This window comes from Ammospiza caudacuta, chromosome 8 (genome assembly GCF_027887145.1).
Source record: "Ammospiza caudacuta isolate bAmmCau1 chromosome 8, bAmmCau1.pri, whole genome shotgun sequence".
NCBI lineage: Eukaryota > Metazoa > Chordata > Aves > Passeriformes > Passerellidae > Ammospiza > Ammospiza caudacuta.
In genome coordinates this window covers 11,612,589-11,630,814 of record NC_080600.1, presented here as the reverse complement: position 1 = coordinate 11,630,814, position 18,226 = coordinate 11,612,589, and the positions used below count along the sequence as shown (strand labels likewise).

The window sequence follows — 18,226 nt, the reverse complement described above, 5'->3', positions numbered from 1 at the left end:
TAGCAGGTCACAGGCAGGGTAGGTGACATCAGCCCATGTCAAATTCCCACCTCCACTGTGCCAACTTGGGCTTCTCAAAGGAGAGGCTTTTGGCAAAGGTCTGGGATAGGGAGAGAGAGAGCTGACAGTGCACAGGGAACAGCCAGCTCAGCCATGCTCTTGGCCAAAGTCACACTACAAAACAAAGAGTCTGGCCACAGCACAAAGGGCACTGCTCAAAGGCTTGAAGTGCCTCAGGATAAAGCCTGGATGAAGGCCTGGAAGGATGGAATGCCAGCCTGCAACACCACAAGATGAGGTTATCAGGTGAGCTCAAGCAGCATCACAACATGGACACCCACATGCCACTCCTGCAACTTCTAGGACATCTGGATGCTCCCAGCCTGTCTCATGCCAAGCCCCATCCAAGCAATATGGTGCCCCTCTCAGCTGTGAGTTCAGAAGACACATTTAATCTTTTTTTCTTGTGCCAAGTAAAGCATAAAGATGGTTAAAACAGAGTTGCCAATGAGACCCTGTTCTCCTGACCATGGCCTGCAGCTACAAGCTGAGCTGAAGGCCCCTCCACCCTGCAGGAAGAAGGGAAACACACAGTCCATCTCCAAATGGCACCAACCTTTTGAGAGGCTTCCTTGCCCTGCTCCCTGTGGTCAGGTAGGAGAGCTCAGGCAGGGCTTCCATCAAGGGCTGCATGTCTCCCACCACAGGCGTTGCTTTCCGCTTCGCTTCAGCTTTTTGCTTTTGCTTGGCCATCTTCACACTCTCTATTTCTGCATCAGAAACAAGGCATTACTGCAAGAAGGGGGAACACCTGCAGGAGATAACCCTTGAGCTAAGAAATTCATCAGTTTTACCATTTACAGAAGTGATATAAACCAGGGAAAAAATGAACAAAATGCAGCTGGGTCATTCCCTCCATTGATGTATTTGCTTGTAAATATATACATCCCTTCTGACATTGCAATGGGGAGTGAAATTCCCAGATTCTGTCCTTTTCCATCCCTTACACTGTTCTTTGCTCTCAGCAAAACTGCACAGGAGTCCTGATGTGGCAAAAACCACACTGACCTTGCATGGAATTGGGAAACAAGAGGGGAAGGGACAACACAAATACAGTTAACTCCAAATCTGGCCTTAAACAGGCACAGCCCCCTCTCTGTTGCTGTTGGGACCAAACAACAGTCTCCTAGGAGAGGCAGGAAAGATGGACTAAATGTCAGTTGTTTACTTAGTTTGAAGAGAGTCAAGGCTCCACCTCAATGACTCATTGTGGAGTGCAAGCAGACAGATGCTGGATAAACTGGACCCTTGGAAAAGCACTGCCCCAAGTGGCAGATGCACATAGCCTTTCTCAGGACCAGGTTTCCTGGTCTCCCAGCAGCAGCTCTGACAAGGGTGCAGGCACAGAGAGCTCCACAAATGCTGTATCTGTCTCCTTCTTTGTCTTAAGAGGTGAACATTAAAAGCCACAGGCTTCTGCCTCAGTCCTTGAGGCTCTCTGATGTGGCAGTAAGTCCCACAGCTGCTCATGCTTCCCAAAGCCAGCAGTTTCCAGGGTGAGCACCAGCAGAATACATCCTTTAGGACAGCCCACAAAAGCCCAGCACTGCTACAGGCCTCCAGCTCAACTCCAAGATGCCCCACCTGACCCACAAATCCCTTGGACAACTGCAGGGATGATGAGCTACAAACTCCTTGTGTGGACATGACAGTGTGCCAGAAGCCTTGGGGCAGAGCTGGTGACACAGAGAGGCCAACAGAAGCCAGAAGTATTTTTGGTGGGAGCACAAAAGCAGCCAGTCCCACTTACAGACCACAAGCCTGGGTCTAATCCTGCTCCCACAGTCAAGGAAGCTGAACTCAAATTCAGTGGCTGCTCCTTTAATACCTTTGCCTTGCTCATTCTCCAGCTCAGCTGAGTAGAAGAGCAACAGTTTTTCATGAACTGCAGCTCTGCTGCACATGGATGTTTGTGACAAATCAGGATTGGAAACACTTCTCCTCACAGCAATTCCTGCCAAGAACACAGCTTTCTGTTCTGCATGACTTCTTTTTTTGGTCTGGCTTTATGAAGCTGACTACTTCAGTGCTTTCATAAACAGTATGTGCTGAAAATTTTCAGACACCTGATTCTGCGCAAACATGCTAAATTCTTTTCCTATGAAGTCTTGTTCAGATGAGGAGCCATGCAACATATGTATTTTTAAATGTGCATACTTCTAATGTCTGAAGCATTACTTAAGTTTTTTCCCCTCTCTAGTCTCTCCTAAGATTACTTATTGGAATGGGAGAAAGTTGTGCATTTGCACTACTGGCTGATCTTTGGTTCCCAGGGTCTTGGCATCCAGTGTCACAAAAGCAGCCCTGGGACAAGAAGAAACAACAAACTCAGATTTAGGAAAACAGAGATGTAGTGATAACTTGAGCAGTCCAAGCTGGCTTCTCTTTTTGGGGGACAAAAAGCTCTTTCTCCACAAAGAACTGGCAGAGTTTTTAGGTACTACTGTGCCTGTAAAGCACTTTTAACATGACCAAGACAGTAAACTTCAGGCTAAATTACCTGTCTTGGCAGATATTTGTTCTCCCCAGAGCAAAGTCTCTGCATTTCACTTGTATTCCCTCATTTTAGTAATTTCAAAGCCAAGAGAAAGGGAAGAGGCCACAGCAGGGCCAAAACAGCACGCATGATCTTGGGAAAGACTGATGCTACAAAGGCATCAGGAGGGCTAGAATAAGACCCTGTAAGGATCCTGCTCCTGGGCTTTCCCAAAGCAGCTGAACTTGACTAGCAAAGCCATCTGTGTTTTGTGTCCAAAGAAGATGTCCAGGCACTCAGAAGCTGTTGGCTGGTTGTTTGGGAGGAGGTTTCCTTCCATTCATGTGTGTTAAATTCATACCATTTTATCTAAGAAAAAGCCAGACACACCTTCAGTGCAGCTGGTGAAATGAAAGGTTAATGAGCTTGGGCTTAGAGCTCAGGCACAGACAGCATTTGGGGTAGCAGAAAGCCTCTGCCCCAAAAATAGTCTGTGTCCAACTCTGTTGGGCAAGAAGGTGTTAGGAACAAAGCCTGTCCCAAGAACACCTTCAGGTGACACAAGGAACCCCTCTGCCACACTGGGTACAACTGCACAGTCCCCTCCTGTGCTAAGACACTCCGAGCAAAAACAGGCAAAGAGAAGCATTTCTGCCATGGGCTGGGCTTGGTTAGCTCATATTTCAGTGCTCGAGACAGGCCAGACTGTCTGCTAAGTGGGTTCACTGACCTGCAGCATGTGGGAAACAGCAGTAACACAGCCAGCAGTGTCCAGAGCTCTCCCCTACTGAGGGGGCAGGAGAGCCCACTGCAGGGTCTCACCAGAGGTCTGGGATTAGCTGATGGCAGCACAGAGCTCAGCTCCAGCCTCTCCTGCCATCCCTCTGGCTCCTGGGTGAGGAGGAGCTCCACCAGACAGCTACTCACATCTGTACCAGAGTTGTAAAAGATAGAACAATATGCTAAACTTATATGGACACAGTGCCTTTCTGCAAAAACAAAGGGTTTATGTAGTCACACATATTACACATAGTAAAAATCAAAAGCAGAACTGGGGCCATGACTAAGTCTTGGTGCTAAACACTGAGAAACAATACCTGGAACTTCTATGCCAGTGCTGGGGAGGGATGAAGATTTCTGAGAAGGATTCTGTCACCCAAACCCAGAGTACAGAGATCCATCAGAACTATGCTTTGTGATACTGTGTCACAGGAATACTCACTCTGCAGCCATCTTTCCTTCCTCAGCTTCATCTTCTCTTTTTTAGAAAGTACTGTTTTTTCTTGCAAACCTAGAAGAGAAGAGACATGAGATGGAGCCTGGCTCCTGCACAATAGATTCTGTTCAACCCTTGAAGCTTTTGAACTTGCTGGCACAGCAGGCAGATCCAAAGGCTACCCTGCACCCCAACTTTTAGCCAAACAAATCAAATCTGCCTTGCTGTGAGTTAAAAAACAAGAAACAAATAAGCAGATCAGATCATCAGCATAGGATCACAGAATGGTACAGATTGGGAAGGACCTCAAACCTCATCCCATTTCAAACCCCCCTGCTGTGGGCCCCAGAGCAGCTTGTTCCAAGCCCCATCTAACCTGCCTTGGGCACTTCCAAGGATGGGGCAGCCACCGTTTCAGCCTGTGCCAGGGCCTGCCCACCCTCACAAGGAGAATGTTCTGAAATATATCCAAGGGCAGCCCTAAGGAGGAGCTGGTCACTAGCAACCTGTAAAATAGACTAGTACCTACTACTTAGCAAATTCAGTATTTGGAAAGCAGCTGTTGAGCACAGATATCCAATATAAAGTAAACTATCATCACAAATGTTTTTACTGGAGATCCGTTGCAAGTGCTATAAAATTGTATCTCATCTCACACATTTAACCTAAATTGACTTGAGCCAACTTTTCTCCTGAAATGTGCTGGAAATACTAGAATTCCTATAGAGTAACAAGCTCCCTAAAGATCATACTATTCACCTTAGCTTATTCTTAAAGGTAGAAAAGAAAAAGCACCCCTTTTTTCCTTCCCAAAGAAAGGAGTTCAGTACAATTATGAAAACAACTCACTGAGGATAACTTCTCTGAAGCTACAGATCCTTTGGGATGATTTGAACAAAAGCATCCTTTAATAATTTCTTAAGAACAGAACAAACTTGCTGGGGCTAAGGTGACCTTCCCACAAAACCAACAATCACCATCATGTTTTGAGCTTCTAAGGGAGAATGAAGCTGGAGCTTCCACAGCCTCATTTCCCAGAAAAATAAATTCCCAAACAGCACTTAGTAAAACCACATTTGTTGTGGTATCAAAGCAGATGCTGTAAGAATAAATTGCATGATCCAATAACCAACTCTGAGCTATGCCCAGCCCCATCACCCCACATTTCTGTGGTTTCAGGGGACAAAAGGATGAATGACAGTCAATTATGACATACATATTATCATTATTATGGAATTATTATCCCATCTCAATGATCTCCAGAAGGCTGCCTGCACAGGACATCACAGCTGCTCCAGCCTGCCCAAATTTCAGCCATGGCAATGCTGGGAAGATCTGCCCCTCATCTGGAAACACACTCATGACTTCACTGGAAAAACATGGCCTGGCAGCATTTGTTAATGAAAATAAAAAGGCCCGATTCAGCCAGCTGCAGTAATAACAGCAATTCAGGTTTGGGTTGGTATTTTTTTTTCCCCAAAACAGTAGTGGAATATTTAAGGAAACACAAAAGCTGTTTTCCTGGCAGGAACCCAACCCTGCTGCTGGCCAGGGAGGGGGAAGGTGGCCACAGATAACCAGAGAGTGCCTGAGGGAAAGGAGCTGCATCCCTCCTCTGCCAGCAGCCAGTTCCTGCCCTTTTCCATCACTTGGCTCTCTAGACACTCCAATTTCCATATCCCAGCCTGCCCTCAGAAGGCTGCTCAGCTGCTTGAGGGTGCAAAGTTGTTTGGCAGCTTCCAGCTGTGATGTCGAGTGCCAAAACCGCTGCAAAGCCACTGGAGGACAGTGAAGGCAGAATTCAGCTGGTTAATTAACAGCACAGACTGTCCCCAAGGCAGCCTTTTGTTTTTATTTAGCTTGCAAGCACCTCTGAGATCAAGCCAAACCACAGCTCCATTTTAATTATTTTCCTGTGAAATCAGAAGGGTTTGAATCCCCCTCTCCAGCCCATTCCACAGGTAATTTAACAACACTTGCCTTTGAAACCCTATGAATGAAGGAAAGGTGAGCAAACCCCATTACATGGCTAAGGGAAAGGTGAGCAAACCCCATCACATTAACTAAGGATAATTTCCACACTGTAAATTTGACAATCATTCATTTTAGCAAGAACGTGCTTTCTTCTTTCTTCCCTCTGATCTGTACAGTACAAGACATGCCAGATACAAACAGGTTAAAAAAAACCACAATAGCTTTTTGCCACCTACATCAAGCATTTGGTACTACTCCTGGCAATCCTTAGGATGCTGCTTTCATGACAGAGAAGCAGATTTTTGAGGATGGCTTCCTTAATTTCAGAAATCTTCAGGGCTTTTTGGTAAAGGACTCAGACTAAAAAAAATAGAATATATATACACACGCAGACACATATATATGTGACTACTTTTCATAAAGAACTCCTTAGACTAAATATGTCTATAAATCCTACCTTAGAAATCCCCATTTGATCCTTTCTAGGCATTCAGAAAGAAGCTGGAGTGAGTTAAAACTGTAACACTAGAGGCTTCCCTGCCCCAAGATCCCACTATTTGATTTTGGCTCTGCAGCCAAGAGGGTTTGACAGTTCCAGGAAACTCCATTACTTGGAGCATTTGGCCATTACCAGAAATATTCAATAAACCTGTGCAATGCCACATGGACAGAGGAGGGTCCTTCAGCACCAGGCATTTGCAAAGCTCCTCCTGGGCTATGAGACATTAAGAAACAACATGTAACATTAATTAATATTCCAAAACCCCAATGATACACAACAGTAAAGCTGTTGCTGCTCAAAACATAGTATTTTGGCAAACTCAAGTTAAATAACAACAGATGTTTTAATTTTAGCCTCAGTTGTGTAATAGCAAGAATGAGCATATGCCTACAGCTGTGAGATGAGTTAATGAAGGAAGTCAGACTACATCCAAAAGCAGATATTGGGTGTGGTTTGGGGTTGTTTTCTTAAATTACATAGTGTCACTTGTAAATGGCGCACTGCTCTTGTCCAATAAAGAGCCTGGGAAATGGTAAGGACAGTCTCCTGGGGCACAGGCAACAGTGCTGTGACCTGGCAGCTGTCACTGCACGGCCCCTGAGGTGTTCTTATTCCTCTAGGAACAGAGCTGAGGGACAACACGGGCCAGGCAAAAAGCAGCCAAGATGTCCTCTGGCTGAGAGGATGCTCCACAGCTCCCTGCCCTCATCCCACTGACAGCTCCCAGTCTGTGACCTCCAGCTCCACTGCTCCCAAAGCATTGATGCACATTGGTGACCAAGGCTTAGGGGTGGCAAGGACAGGGGCAAGGGGCTGTACCCAAACTCTTTGTCCTCTTGCTGTTACAGGAGCCCCTAGGGACAGCTTGGTACCTGTATGTATGGGGCACAGGAAACACATTTGGATTTTGCCCAATCCAAGCCCTGCTGCACCCTGAGCAGGCTTGGGAACCAGCATTGGAGGAAAAGGTGCCAGCTCCTCCTGGGCCAGGGCAGGTTTCTCCATGGATACAGCATTTGCTTTTCATGATCTAAAACAAGCTGCATTATTTTTGTTCACACAATTATACCAGCATGCACGCATTCTTCCTGCCCCAATGTGGAAGGTGTGAGCAATGACCCTCACTTGTAAAATTTAATTGCAACAAAGGACTGAATAAGGAAAAATCACAGTGCTGGGAGCCCCCACACCATGACTACCAGCCACATGGCTCCTCAACAAAATAGATGCTCTGCCTTTTATATCTTTAGTTCCTCTGAAAGTTTTGTCAGTCTACTCTTTCCCTGCCATCCATTGGTGGAGACTACTTTTTACATCTTGATTGGAGGTCAGGTATTATGTTAGCTCCTGGTAACAAGCCAGCCTCCTCTAAATGTCATGACTACCATGGCTATTACGGGGGGGGAGGGGGGGGGAGGAAAGAGGACTATGGAATGACATATTACAACAACATCACTATACACCTATAAAATATCTGTCTCTTAATTGTGAGAGCCAACTATTAAATTACATATTTATAACAAAGGCATCCTACAAGAAGCGGGATCTGCCTTCTCTGCCCCTTCAGATGCCCTGGTTATCTGAAGCACAGCCTACTTCCAAGCCTGGCCTCCCCCTGGAAGCCCAGAGCAGCAGTGCAGCCGTGTCCTCACAGCAAGGTCATGGCTCTGCCAGGCCTGGTAAACATCCCCAGGCTCCAAGCAGCCCCAGCACGGGCACAAGGCCTCCCAGGCAGCCCAGCTCAGCCTCAGCTCACAGGGGCACTCAGTGATGTTCCATTAGAGGGGGGAGCACATCCCCTCAGGAGGTGACTGGGAAGTCACAATGTACACAGCAGGCTGTGAAAGACGACCTCAGAGACAAAGGCTGTCCTTACACACTGTGTCTGAAGTGCTGCTGGCACACTCAGCCCCTTGCACAAGGTAAAAGCACCTCCTTCTCCTCTGCCCAAGGCTTTGTCCATTTTAGCGCCTCATCTTTCATGCTCTCAGCAGCCCTCCCCAGAAGAGATTCAGCCCCAGTCACAGACAGGCACACAGAGGATGCTCAAGGTGGCCCAGTGTGTCACTGCTCCTAAAGCCACTTGTGCAGCTGAAGGTTATTTTTATAACCAAGGCTGAAATGCCACAGGGAACCCGGGTTTCTGAGCCAAGAATTGCAGAGTCTAATACAGGAGGTTGGTGTTGCTATTTCAGGCTCCGGGAAACAAAGAAATCATAGAATAGTTTGGGCTAGAAGGGACCTTAAAGACTAACTCATCACAAACCCCTGCCATGGGGAAAAGTAAAAAGAAGAAAGGAAAATAAAAGGATAGGTGTCAGTACTCCCTGACATGGAAAACTTGAAAGCCCACAAGACAAATGCAGAAAGGCTCACCCACAGAAAGGTGCCCTGGGAAACACACACCATGTCAGGGACATTCCAAGATCAGGTGTGATCCCCTTCAAGAAATCCCCTTTCCAGCTTTGGGAGAATGAGTCTGCTTACAAAAAAAGACATTTTAACCCCCCCCCCACACACACACCCCTTTCTATGTACATGCAACAAGGGTGTGTGCATTTCATCCAACAAAAGAGTTCTCCAAAAGTATCATAAATTACTTAGTGCAAATATTCTCATTTGTCAAGGAATGGCATGGCAAAGAAGTTGACTTTTTCCTTGCTATCACTGGCATATATTTCCTCTCTGTGCAGCCCCCAAAAACAATTTAAATACCTGTGATCACAGTGAATTTAATTTATGCCCAGCAGCTCTCAGCAAGCTCTGCTGCAGCTTCCAGCCTTACAAAAGGTCACTCAGCCACAAGAGCAGCAGAACCCACAGCATCAGCCCTGGAAGCATTCAAAAGGTGTGGGTGTGGCACTTGGGGACATGGCTTAGGGGCACACCTGGCAGTGCAGGGGGAATGGTGGGATTCAGTCTTAGAGAGTTTTCCTGACCTTAACAATTCTATGATTGTATGAATGGCAAAGCCTTCTTGCAGTCAAGCTGGAAGAGAGAGCTGTAGGTCTGCAGCAGATTTTCCACAGTAAGGCAAGAAACCTGACCATTCCAACATCCTGCCTGAACACTGTGAGCAGAGAAACCCCACCAGAGGCTACTGAGAGCAACTTCATGCCCCTAGCCCCATCAAGAGAGGAGAATGAACATTTTCTTTGCTTCCACCACCCCATATAAAAGCCCAAGAGAAACACCTCCAAGAACTGCAGACAGTGGAGCTGAGGCCAAATGCTCCTTCAGGCAGCACCAGGGAAGCCTGGACCATCCCTCAACCAGAGGAAACAACACTGACTGGCTCAAGATAACCAACAAGAGTTAGTGAGCTTGTACAGGGGCATTAAGCATTGCCATCCAGTTAAAGCAGCTTCCTCTGCTGCAATTCAGACACAGGGGAAGATGCAGGAATACATATATATAAAAAAAGGATATACATTCCTAAGATCAGACTCTTGGGGAAAAACTTCCTAGGGAGCACAGGCAATCCTCACTTCCCCAAAGAGCAGCCTTGCCAAAGGTGCAGCACCCAGCCCTGGCAGAAGTTTTGCAGATAAGCAGCACATGATCCTCGTTGGGATTACAGCCACTAAACCTGCTCCCCTGCTCCTGCAGGTCTGACAGCATCTGAGTGCCTCTGCCCCACATCTGGATGTGTGAGGCCACATCTGGAGCAATGGGTCCCCTCCTGGGCTCCCCAGGACAAGGGGAACACATGAATGGGAGAGTTAATCCAGGTAAGGGCTACTAAAATTATTAAGGAACTGGAGTGTCTTTTACTTGAGCAAAGGCTGGAAAAGAGGCCTCAAAGGAAATCCTATACATGTGCATAATACCTGGTGGAAAGGAAGAGGAGGAAGGAGACAGACTATTCCCAATGGTGCCCAGTGACAAGGAGCACACAGTTTTTGGGAAAACTTTCATGATTTTTTAAATTGTCAGGAGGTTATGGAGCCCCCAGGTCTCCACCCAGGGAAATATTCAAAACCTGACTAGACACAGCCCTAAACAACCTGCTTTATCTGGTCAAAGTGGACCACCAAAGTAGACTCCAGTGAGTCTGCAGCACAATTTGGACAGTTGGCAAGAGTCCTTTTACTGAGTATAAAAATGTGTATTTTAGCAACAGCGATATAGGCACCTTAGCTATTGGTGTGGATGTTGCAGTTTCAATAAAGGGCAGTGAGAAGACCAGAGCACCATTTCTATAAAAGCCAGAACAGCAGCCAATCTCTGGAACGAGATTTATTCTGAGACCAGGAGTAATTCATGTTTACCGATGGGTAAATTCTCTCCTTAGGGCAGAACACCGAAAAATTACTATGCTTTTTGACAATGCCTTGCAGGCCTGCATTTGAAAGAGATTTTCCCCAAAATATCTTTTCCTTTCCTGCTAATAAGATTACCTTTGACTATCCTGTCCTTTGAGAAGCTTTAAAAATCAGTAGTTCAGTATCTCTGCAGTATTACACAGTGAAAGACCTAGATCTGAAATAGTTACACTACTGGATTTTATCTGGTGCTTATTTATCCAAAAAGCACAAACAGTTTACCTTCATTTCCTTGTCTTTTAACTGCATATTAGCTAGCAGACAATTAAACTGGCATTCCCTGGGGAAGTTTTCCAGCCACTGGTTCCTATAACCCCTCTCATACTGTTTTGGCACCTGGTGTTTCTTTCACCTATGCCTTTCAGCACCTTAGGGGAGGCAGCTCTGCTCAGCTGTACTTGTTATTACATTCCCAGTGGGTGGATTCAATGGAGACACTGCATTTTATCACAGAACCACAAAATTATTTGGGTTGGAAGGGCCCTTAAAGATCATCCAGCTCCAGCCATGCCTGCCTCAGGCAGCTTTTTATGCTGCATTTCCACTCAAAGCCAAAGCAGGGGCCTGATGGGCTTCTGGGGAAAGGGGAGAGAGCAGACAAAAATAGGGAAGGAGAGAAGACAAAACATGGATTTAAAGATGCTCAGAGGACAGAGGGACAAAAGCACAGAGGGACAAACTTGCAAGGCAGACAGACAAATAGGTAACTGTCAGCTGGCACTGCAGCACTGGCAGCAGACCAGCTGCACACAGGAGGAGGTATGAGACATCACCCAGAACGAGATGTGGAGTTGTTTGTTTCTCAGGGATTACAGCAAACACCAGGATCTGCTAGTGCAGAGCCCCACCTTCCCACCACTCCTACACACAATACATTCCATGGATTCATTAGTTTGTTTGTAGAAGTACCCAGTTTTCCTCATTTCTTGGGGCCAGGTTTAGCATTCAGAGCCACCTTCCTGGGAAAAACAGGCCATGGAGGGATTCAGACAGACTGCATCATCTGAAATCATTTCTTTGACTGAAATGAGGAAGGACAGGCAACCAGACCGTGTTCACTGTGCAACTTGGTGAAACAAGTGCCTGCAGGAACCACTCCCTGCATCATCTGACAAGGCAGGGATGCAGCCAGTAGCAAGGGCTACAGCTGGACCTTTCCTCAGATGGAGATGGAAAAAAGAGAGGCAGGAGCAATCCCATGGCTCAGCCTTTCCATCCTGCTAAGTGGAGACGGTGCACACTTGACCTGATGGCAAAGTGATACCTTGGGGAAAGAAGAGAAACTAATAAAACAAACAAAATAATGCAGCATTTTCAGCTGGTCAAAGGACGGGATTGTCCTACTCTGCTTGGCATTGCTGTGGCCTCACCTCCAGTCCTGTGCGCAGTTTTGGGCACCACAGTACCAAAAAAGACATCAGGCTGATAGAGAGCTTCCAAAGAGGGATCACAAGGATGGGAAAGGGTCTGGAGGGGAAGCCTTATGAGGGGCTCAGGTCACTTTGTGCAGCCTGGCAAGACTGAGGGGAGACTTTACTGCGGTCTTCAACATGCTCCTGAGGGCAAGCAGAGGGGCAGATACTGACCTCTTCACTCTTGTGACCAGGGACAGGACTCAAGGAAAGGGCAGGGAGCTGAGTCAGGCAAAGTTTAGGTTGGATAGCAGGAAAAGACTTCTAAGATCATCAAATCCAACCACCAGTGCAGGTTCCATCGTTGGGCCATCTCCCTAAGCACCACAGACACCTTGTGAACACGTCCAGAGATGTGAGTCTGCCACTGCCCTGGGCAGCACCTTCCAATGCCTGATCACCCTTTCAGTGAAGAACTTCCCCCAGTACCCCAGTATCCAACCTAAACCCCCCCAGTACAACGTGAGGCATTTCCTCTGGTCCCTTGCTCCCTGGGAGCAGAGCCCAAGCCCCACCTGGCTGCACCCTCCTGTCAGGGAGCTATAGAGAGTGACAAGGTCCTTCCTGAGCCTCTTTTTCTCCAGGCTGAGTCTCCCCCAGCTCCTCCTCATCAGGCTTTTGCTCCAGACCCTTCCCCAGCTCCACTGCCCATCTCCAGACATGTGAATAATCTCCCCCCACACACTGAGGTCAGGCTTTATGATGTTTCACACCAGTTGTGGCACAGGGGAAGCTGGCAAGGACTGTTTCAGGGTAATCACACAGCTCCTATTAAAAGCTGCCTTTGGCCAGAGGTTTTCAAAGAATTTTAATGGACAGAATCCAATGTGTACTGGTAGCAAGACATTGCAGCAGAGAAACATTTTTTTCCATATTAAGCCACATATCCACAACGGATCCCCTCTGTAGGGCTAAGGGTGGGGTAGGAGTCAGAGCAGTGAAGAAGGGAGCAAGGAGCACAAGGTGGATTTTTTTGCACTCTCTGTGATGTGGAGGCTTGGCACACACATACATCTTCCAGCCAGCAGCTACTCAGCTCCTCAATCAAGACAACCACTGGCAGATAGTCTGGAAGCAAGATGTTAACTGGGATTACTCCAGCCTGGCTGCCGTCAGAAGTAACCACTGAGGTAGTGTAAGGCTTCTGAAAATTTATGATCAGCAGAGAACAAGCAGGAACAGGCAAAAAACAACAGCACCAGCAAAAGAGCAATGCCCAGAGCACCACTGGTCAAGGGATTCATAACCATTAAAAGGCAAAAGAGAAAGCAAACACCACTCCAAGGTCCATGTACACCCTTCCTCTCAATACACACACTATGCCAGCCAGTAGGGAACAAACATTACTGGAATGACAAACTCTTACACATAATTAATATGTTAACTCATGTGACTGCTGAATGCCCAGTGATCAATACTTAATTATATTCCCAGGCAACAATGCCAGCCAGAAACTGCCCTGAGTAGACTGTGCAGATATGTAACTCCAGGGTAGAAAACAAAACAACCACAAGATCAGCAATAAGTGGGAGTTACATACAGGAGCTTCAGCAGCACAGAGAGGAGAGATCACATCACAAATGTCTCCACAGCAAAGGAGGAAGAATTGAGCATGAAGGTCAAGAGAAGACTGTCAAAACTGGCTGAAATCATAGTTTCAAATGACAGCAACATAATGATGAAGCTCTTGCAGAGAGAAAAAGGAGAGAAGTAGGGACAGCAAGGGAAGGGGCAGGAACAAGGATATTACAGGAAGGTGGGCACCCACAGGACACCATTAAATGTTCAGAGAGGTTTGTCTTCCAGTAAAAAGGTCACAGCAAAACCAAAGCCCATCTGGGCAGACAGGGAGAAGAGGAGGAGGATCATTTCTGTTCCTAGCCTGGTGACCTGAAGCACCCTACTCACTAAGCCTGCTCTTCTGCACAGGGCACATGAGGCACAGATGGCACAGATGCTCTCCTTCCATCAGCTGAGAAGGAATTAGCATGCAGGGGCACAGCAGAAGGCAGAGAGGAGCTGGGAGAGGAGATAATTCCCCCCTAGCATTACTTCCTCAGTGCCTAGTTTGCTAGAAGGGCATCAAGTACTTCAGCAACTTCCATTTGAGAAACAATTGTGCTTATGCCAATCAGTGTTTTCCAGAAAAATCTAAACCTATGACTTTTGAAACCTGACAGCTGATCCAAAAGTAACATCCAAGCCTGATCTCTGCACCCCTCTATCTCCCACAGTAACAACTCTTCCAACAGCAATATGGGCTTGGACAAAGTAGGAAAAGACTAAAAAGTCTAAAATTTATTCCTGAAGCCTTCCCTTCTTCACAAGTGTCCAGAAACACAAGGATGCAATGAAAGTACATGGGCAAAACCATGAGAAATCCTCTGAAGAGCCACAAAAGCATTCTTCCCAGCTAACAGTTTCCCTGCCTCTTCTTGGAAGGTTTGCTAAATTAGCATCTAAAGGGTGTATTGCAATCCAGACCTAAGGAAAGGGATTTTCTGGATGGCCCTGAATGCACCCTTCTAACACTGGCAAGTAGCTATCTCAGGCTGCCTTTTCAGCAGAGAGGATACTCCATCAGTAGGAAGGACCACCCTGCCACCACTGTTCAGAGAGCTGCACAGCTCAAGGACAAGGAAGCTGAGATGTCACACCTCTGCTTCCCTACACCTCCTCAAAAAAAGTTCCATTAATCAGAAATAGTGATTCAGCATCCACAATCAAGCTGGGATTTAACCAAAACATTTGTTAAGAAAAAAAAAGGTCAGCAGTCCAAAAGCCTGAGTGTATTCAGCCACACCTAAGGTAGGCAGCCCTCACCCTTGGCTGGGTGAGGAGGAAGGAGCCCTGATTTCATTTACTAAATTCTCTGTTCAGTAAATCTGTTTTCTCGGCAAACTGGCAGCCTCTTCCACCACATGCCTGCACAGGCAACATCTCCAGAACACCACTCCAAGGTCTCTGTGTGCCAATGCCCCACCTACTGCTAAAGGGAATGCAGACACTCTCAGCTCCTGCAGTGATGCTGCCAGGATGCTTGGGGGTGCTTTGGGGAGCAGGGAAGGGGTCTGCAAAGTGCTGACTTGCTCCAGGGAATACTGAATGCAATATTGGATTGCTTGGCTCTAATGGAACTAAAGTAAAAAAAAAAATCAACAGTAATTGACTTCCATGTTAATGACACAGAGGCAGGGCTGCTTCCCCTGGAAAGATCGACATGGGATGTGAACCAGTATCAATACCATGGGCACTATCAACACATGACATCTGGAAACTTGGCACAGAGACAGCAGCAAGCAGACTCCACAGTAGCTCAGGGTGCTGGTAAATGAGAGCTTAGCTTGGCTTACCTTATCCAAGCATTTGTTGTTGCATCTTCCACCCTGTCTCCTGCACACAAACCCAACTCTCCTGCACCAGGTCATTCACCTGCTTCTTGAACAAGCTGAGCCAAACCAAGGGAGATGTGGTCAGGAGCACAGGGAGCTGTGAGACAGCTGGACTGATCTCTCAGCCTTCAGTCCCAAGGTCTAAATTACCCACAGCCTATTTCAGACACAAGTTAAAATTCACCAGTAGCAGCATATCTCTAGGGCAGCTGATGCCCCATTCCAGCCTGACATGAATGAGCACACAAGCACTCCCAAGTCCTCAGGACAGGTTCACAAGCAAGGACAGAGGGAATGTCTGCAGAACCTCTCACAGCTGGAGGAACAGGGGCACTCAATGGATTTGGCACTGGCGGTACCTACAGCTTTCTACCTGTGCAGTTCACTAGTTTTTTGTAATAGTTATTAGGCACGGGATGCTTTAAGTACCAGCTAAGCATTTTGAGTAAAGTGTTGCTTTATACTCCCCAGGTTTTTCCCGCTGGCTGCTGTCAAGAGATGGGAGTGCCCAGTTTGGATGCTGTTTTTGTTCTGACACAGCACACCAGCTCCTGTGCCAAGCCTTCTGGGTGGGTAGGGATGATCTTGTCACAGTAAGAGATTCAGCAGTGACAGCACCAACCAAGCCATGAGAAACAAGACAAATAAGAAAATCATTTGTAGACTCACCCCAACCCTCACCCTGCAAACACAGTTCTCCCACACACAGAAAACATAGAGAAATAAATGTCTGACCATCAGAAGGAAGAAACAAAGTCCCTGATCAAACATTCCAGCACCAATTCTTACTCTGATTGCAGCCTGGAAGAAAAAAACAGAAGCAGCTTCAGAAATAGCTCAGGGGTCAACATCAAGCAGCAGGTTTTGACCTGCTGTAACACCAGCTCATCAACAGCCTGAAAGATCTTCCTTCCTCCCTTATTTCACCTTCTCCTTTAGTACTTTTAGCTACCGATTTCTTAGCTGGGTTCTGCCTCTTCCCAAGGACCTAATTAGGAGAACAGCCAGCCAAAATGCAGAGGCCACAGCTCCAATGGGAAAAAGGCAGCATGCGGCATGGGAGAGAGGAGATGACCAGAGGCAGGACTTGGCATGACACCACAACTTTGACTTTTATGATTTCCCAGCCACACTCAGACACAGGACTCCAGAAGAGCCCCTGTTGCTAGACACAAGGTAAAGGAGGGGAGCAGCTGGCAGAGGACTCCTACAGAGAAACCTGGATGTGCACTCTGAACAAAAAGCTCTGGGAGTGAATTCTGTGTCTCCCATATCTGTCTGTTAAACAGTTACCATGAACACTGCTACAGCACCTTCTCTTCTTCCCCACAGACTGAGTTAAAGCTGTATAGTTCAGCCTGCTGTGCCTCTCATCTCCTCCTAAGGTCCCATAACTGTTCCAGGAATGAGCTTTCCACCATTCCTAGAGTCCTCTCTTATTTTCCTACTCACTCTTAAGGGGTACTGGGATGTCAACACCCAAAACCCAGAAGGGAGAGCTTGGTAAAAGATTAGCCCACCAAGACTACACAACAAAAACTATCATCTCTGGACTATCAGAAAGCTGATGGTAAGAGGCTGTTCAAGGCCATCAAGGATGCAGCAGCTTTCAGACACATATAATCACAAAGTGCCTGATATGGCTCCTGGAGAGATGCTGACAGGAAAAAAAACATGCAGAGATGCTGACATGAAAAAATCATGCAGAGATGTCTGGACACTAGACTTTCCCCCACAGGGACCTCAAGAAAAAGAAGAAAATACAGCAGATACGCATAAGATTTGGAGACACACATCTCTGTACCCTGATTGCCACAGCCCTACAAGTTACATGTTGTGTGTTAGCAAACAGCAGATTGCTGACTGGTCCCAGGCACATGACAGAGCATAGGATACACATAAAATCAGTGTCACTCCCTCAGCCACTCCTCTGCCCTGTGTGACCCAGAGCACACAGCCAGGGAAGAATATGTGCCTCTAAATTCAAGATGCAAACATGACAAACTTTCCTTCAGATGTGCACACGGGAATTTCACAAGGAATAAACAGGCACAGCTTGAACTGCAGTGTAAGCAAACAGAAGAAAACAATTAGAAGTGAAACCCAGCAGAGGACTCAATGTCTGGTCTGCTTTATGAATGGGCATGAGGTGAGAAGGAAGGCTTGGGGGAACCCTGCAGTGGGCAGAGTCCTGGCTCCAGTGAGACCCAAGCCAGGAGCACAGACACAGCCTTTGCTGGGACAAAGGTGTAGAAACAAAAGTTCCAGCTTATTCTAAGAGTTCCCAGTGCTTGACCAATGGGAAGTTTAAAAAAGCCTTGCCCCACCTTACTTTGTTTTTGATGATCGTTCAGTGCTGCCCTAGTTAATCCAATCAGTCCCGACCTTTCTAACAGATCCCTGTCTCTGCTTTCCAAACAGTAGCTCTTTCCTGGCCTCCAAACAGTGGCATCCCAACCACTTGGGCTCAAGTTACCCTTTCCTGAAGGCAGCAGGGTCAGCATTTCTATTGCTTACTGTATTCTTGCCCTTGTTTGCTTGTTAAACTCTAATCTCTCCTCCCCAGGGCTAAGTAACCAACATTTCCAGTCTTGGCCATAGGCCTTATTTTCCAGACAAAACCTGCATATCCTATTTTGAAGCAAGAAACACAGCAGATGCTTGGTAGCTTACAGGAAAAAAAGCATGCTACAATTCTGTACTTAACCTGAGACAGCATTGCCAGCTAATTCCTGCCATGTGCAGTGGACAAATTTCTTTCCCTGTTCTTTTCCCCCCACCAATTAATTCCATGATGGATCTGAAGGACAGCAGGAAGCACAGGAAAGAAGAAAGTCAGTACAAACTAATGACTGCAGAACAGACTGGG

At 46.9% G+C, this 18,226-nt stretch overlaps 1 protein-coding gene across 2 annotated transcripts in view; it reads right to left on the bottom strand.

Moving 5' to 3' along the window:
* SLX9 (SLX9 ribosome biogenesis factor) overlaps positions 1-18,226 on the bottom strand; it is a 40,403-nt gene that overhangs the window by 3,814 nt on the left and 18,363 nt on the right. For both annotated transcript variants that reach the window (XM_058809697.1, XM_058809696.1), the window contains exons 3-4: positions 3,759-3,827; positions 617-770 (exon numbers count right to left, since the gene is read on the bottom strand). In XM_058809697.1, the coding sequence (XP_058665680.1) occupies positions 617-770; positions 3,759-3,827 (223 nt within the window). The remainder of the gene's footprint in view (positions 1-616; positions 771-3,758; positions 3,828-18,226) is intronic.